General features: G+C 41.3%; 1 protein-coding gene across 1 annotated transcript; it reads left to right on the top strand.

Annotated features, from left to right (window-relative positions):
* Positions 1–248: 248 nt before the first annotated feature.
* SARC_16900 (hypothetical protein) lies at positions 249–402 on the top strand (the record flags this gene model as incomplete). Its single annotated transcript, XM_014288997.1, has 1 exon — positions 249–402. A coding segment is annotated over one exon (154 nt), but the record flags the coding sequence as incomplete, so codon positions are not given.
* Between the last annotated feature and the right edge of the window lie 711 nt (positions 403–1,113).

The raw sequence follows: 1,113 nt of genomic DNA, 5'->3' as shown, positions 1-1,113 counted from the left end.
ATATATAGACATATATAAATATATTATATGTATATATATATATATATATATATATATATATATATCGGAACAGACACACACACACACACACACACACAACACACATACACATACACGACATAAACACATAATATATATATATATATATATATGGATTACTTATATCTAAATACAGGTGCCTGTGTATATTGAGACATTTCGGCGTATTTTGTCTGACTCATACGCCAGGTTCTGTCCCTTGCACACAGCATCCTGGCCTTTTGGTGCTTACCGGTCCTACAGGCGTGGGAAAAAGCGCCACGCTACGATGCTTAGCCAAGGAATTAGACTGTGACATCAGTGAATGGATTGTACCCCCGCAAGACGACTGGAACACCGTCAGTCGACAGTGGGACATGCCAGGTACACTGAACGCTGGTACAATCTTTTGGTACCTAGGCTCATATATGCTTGTTTGGAAATGAAAGTGTGGTTCACAATCACCGCAAACCTTTCAATGGCGTGGGGATTAGAGTTCTAATATGTGGTGCCCCATGCGGCAGCTCTAAGCGTGCGATATGGTTTGCACGCATGTATTTCGAACATCAGATTGTATTGGATGTGTTTGAAGAAAGTTGTGGCCCAGAATTCAGGACCAAGCTTTACAATAGCTGCGAGTTGCCTGTTGAGCACAAAGAGGAGAAATCTCTATAAACATCGGGTTTGACTGCTATACGTTATGTAGAACAAAGACGAGTGCGCGTATCATGATTCTTGTATGTGTTCGCTCCATCTCAATAGACTTGCACTTCTCAAGCAGCCATTCATCGCATGTCATGCAGTAGTGGATTATGTCCTGTTCCGTAAATTGGATTACGAGGCAGTCTGCACAACATGTATATGTACTTGACAAGTGGATGTATTGCTATTGGCTTTTTGTATATTTTTTCATGCCATTTCTACCGCTTAAATTACACAGGCGGACGAGACGTTCTGCAGTATAAATCCGTTATGACGCGTTTCGACGAATTTTTGAAGCGGTCCGGCCGGTACCAGACCCTATTTGGAAATGACGACAATCAGGTAAGTATTTGCGTCCATGGTAATATCTTCATTTGCCAATATGTATAGATG

This window comes from Sphaeroforma arctica (genome assembly GCF_001186125.1).
Source record: "Sphaeroforma arctica JP610 unplaced genomic scaffold supercont1.9185, whole genome shotgun sequence".
NCBI lineage: Eukaryota > Ichthyosporea > Ichthyophonida > Sphaeroforma > Sphaeroforma arctica.
The sequence above is the reverse complement of the archived record's forward strand: the minus strand, read 5'-3'. Positions and strand labels throughout refer to the sequence as shown.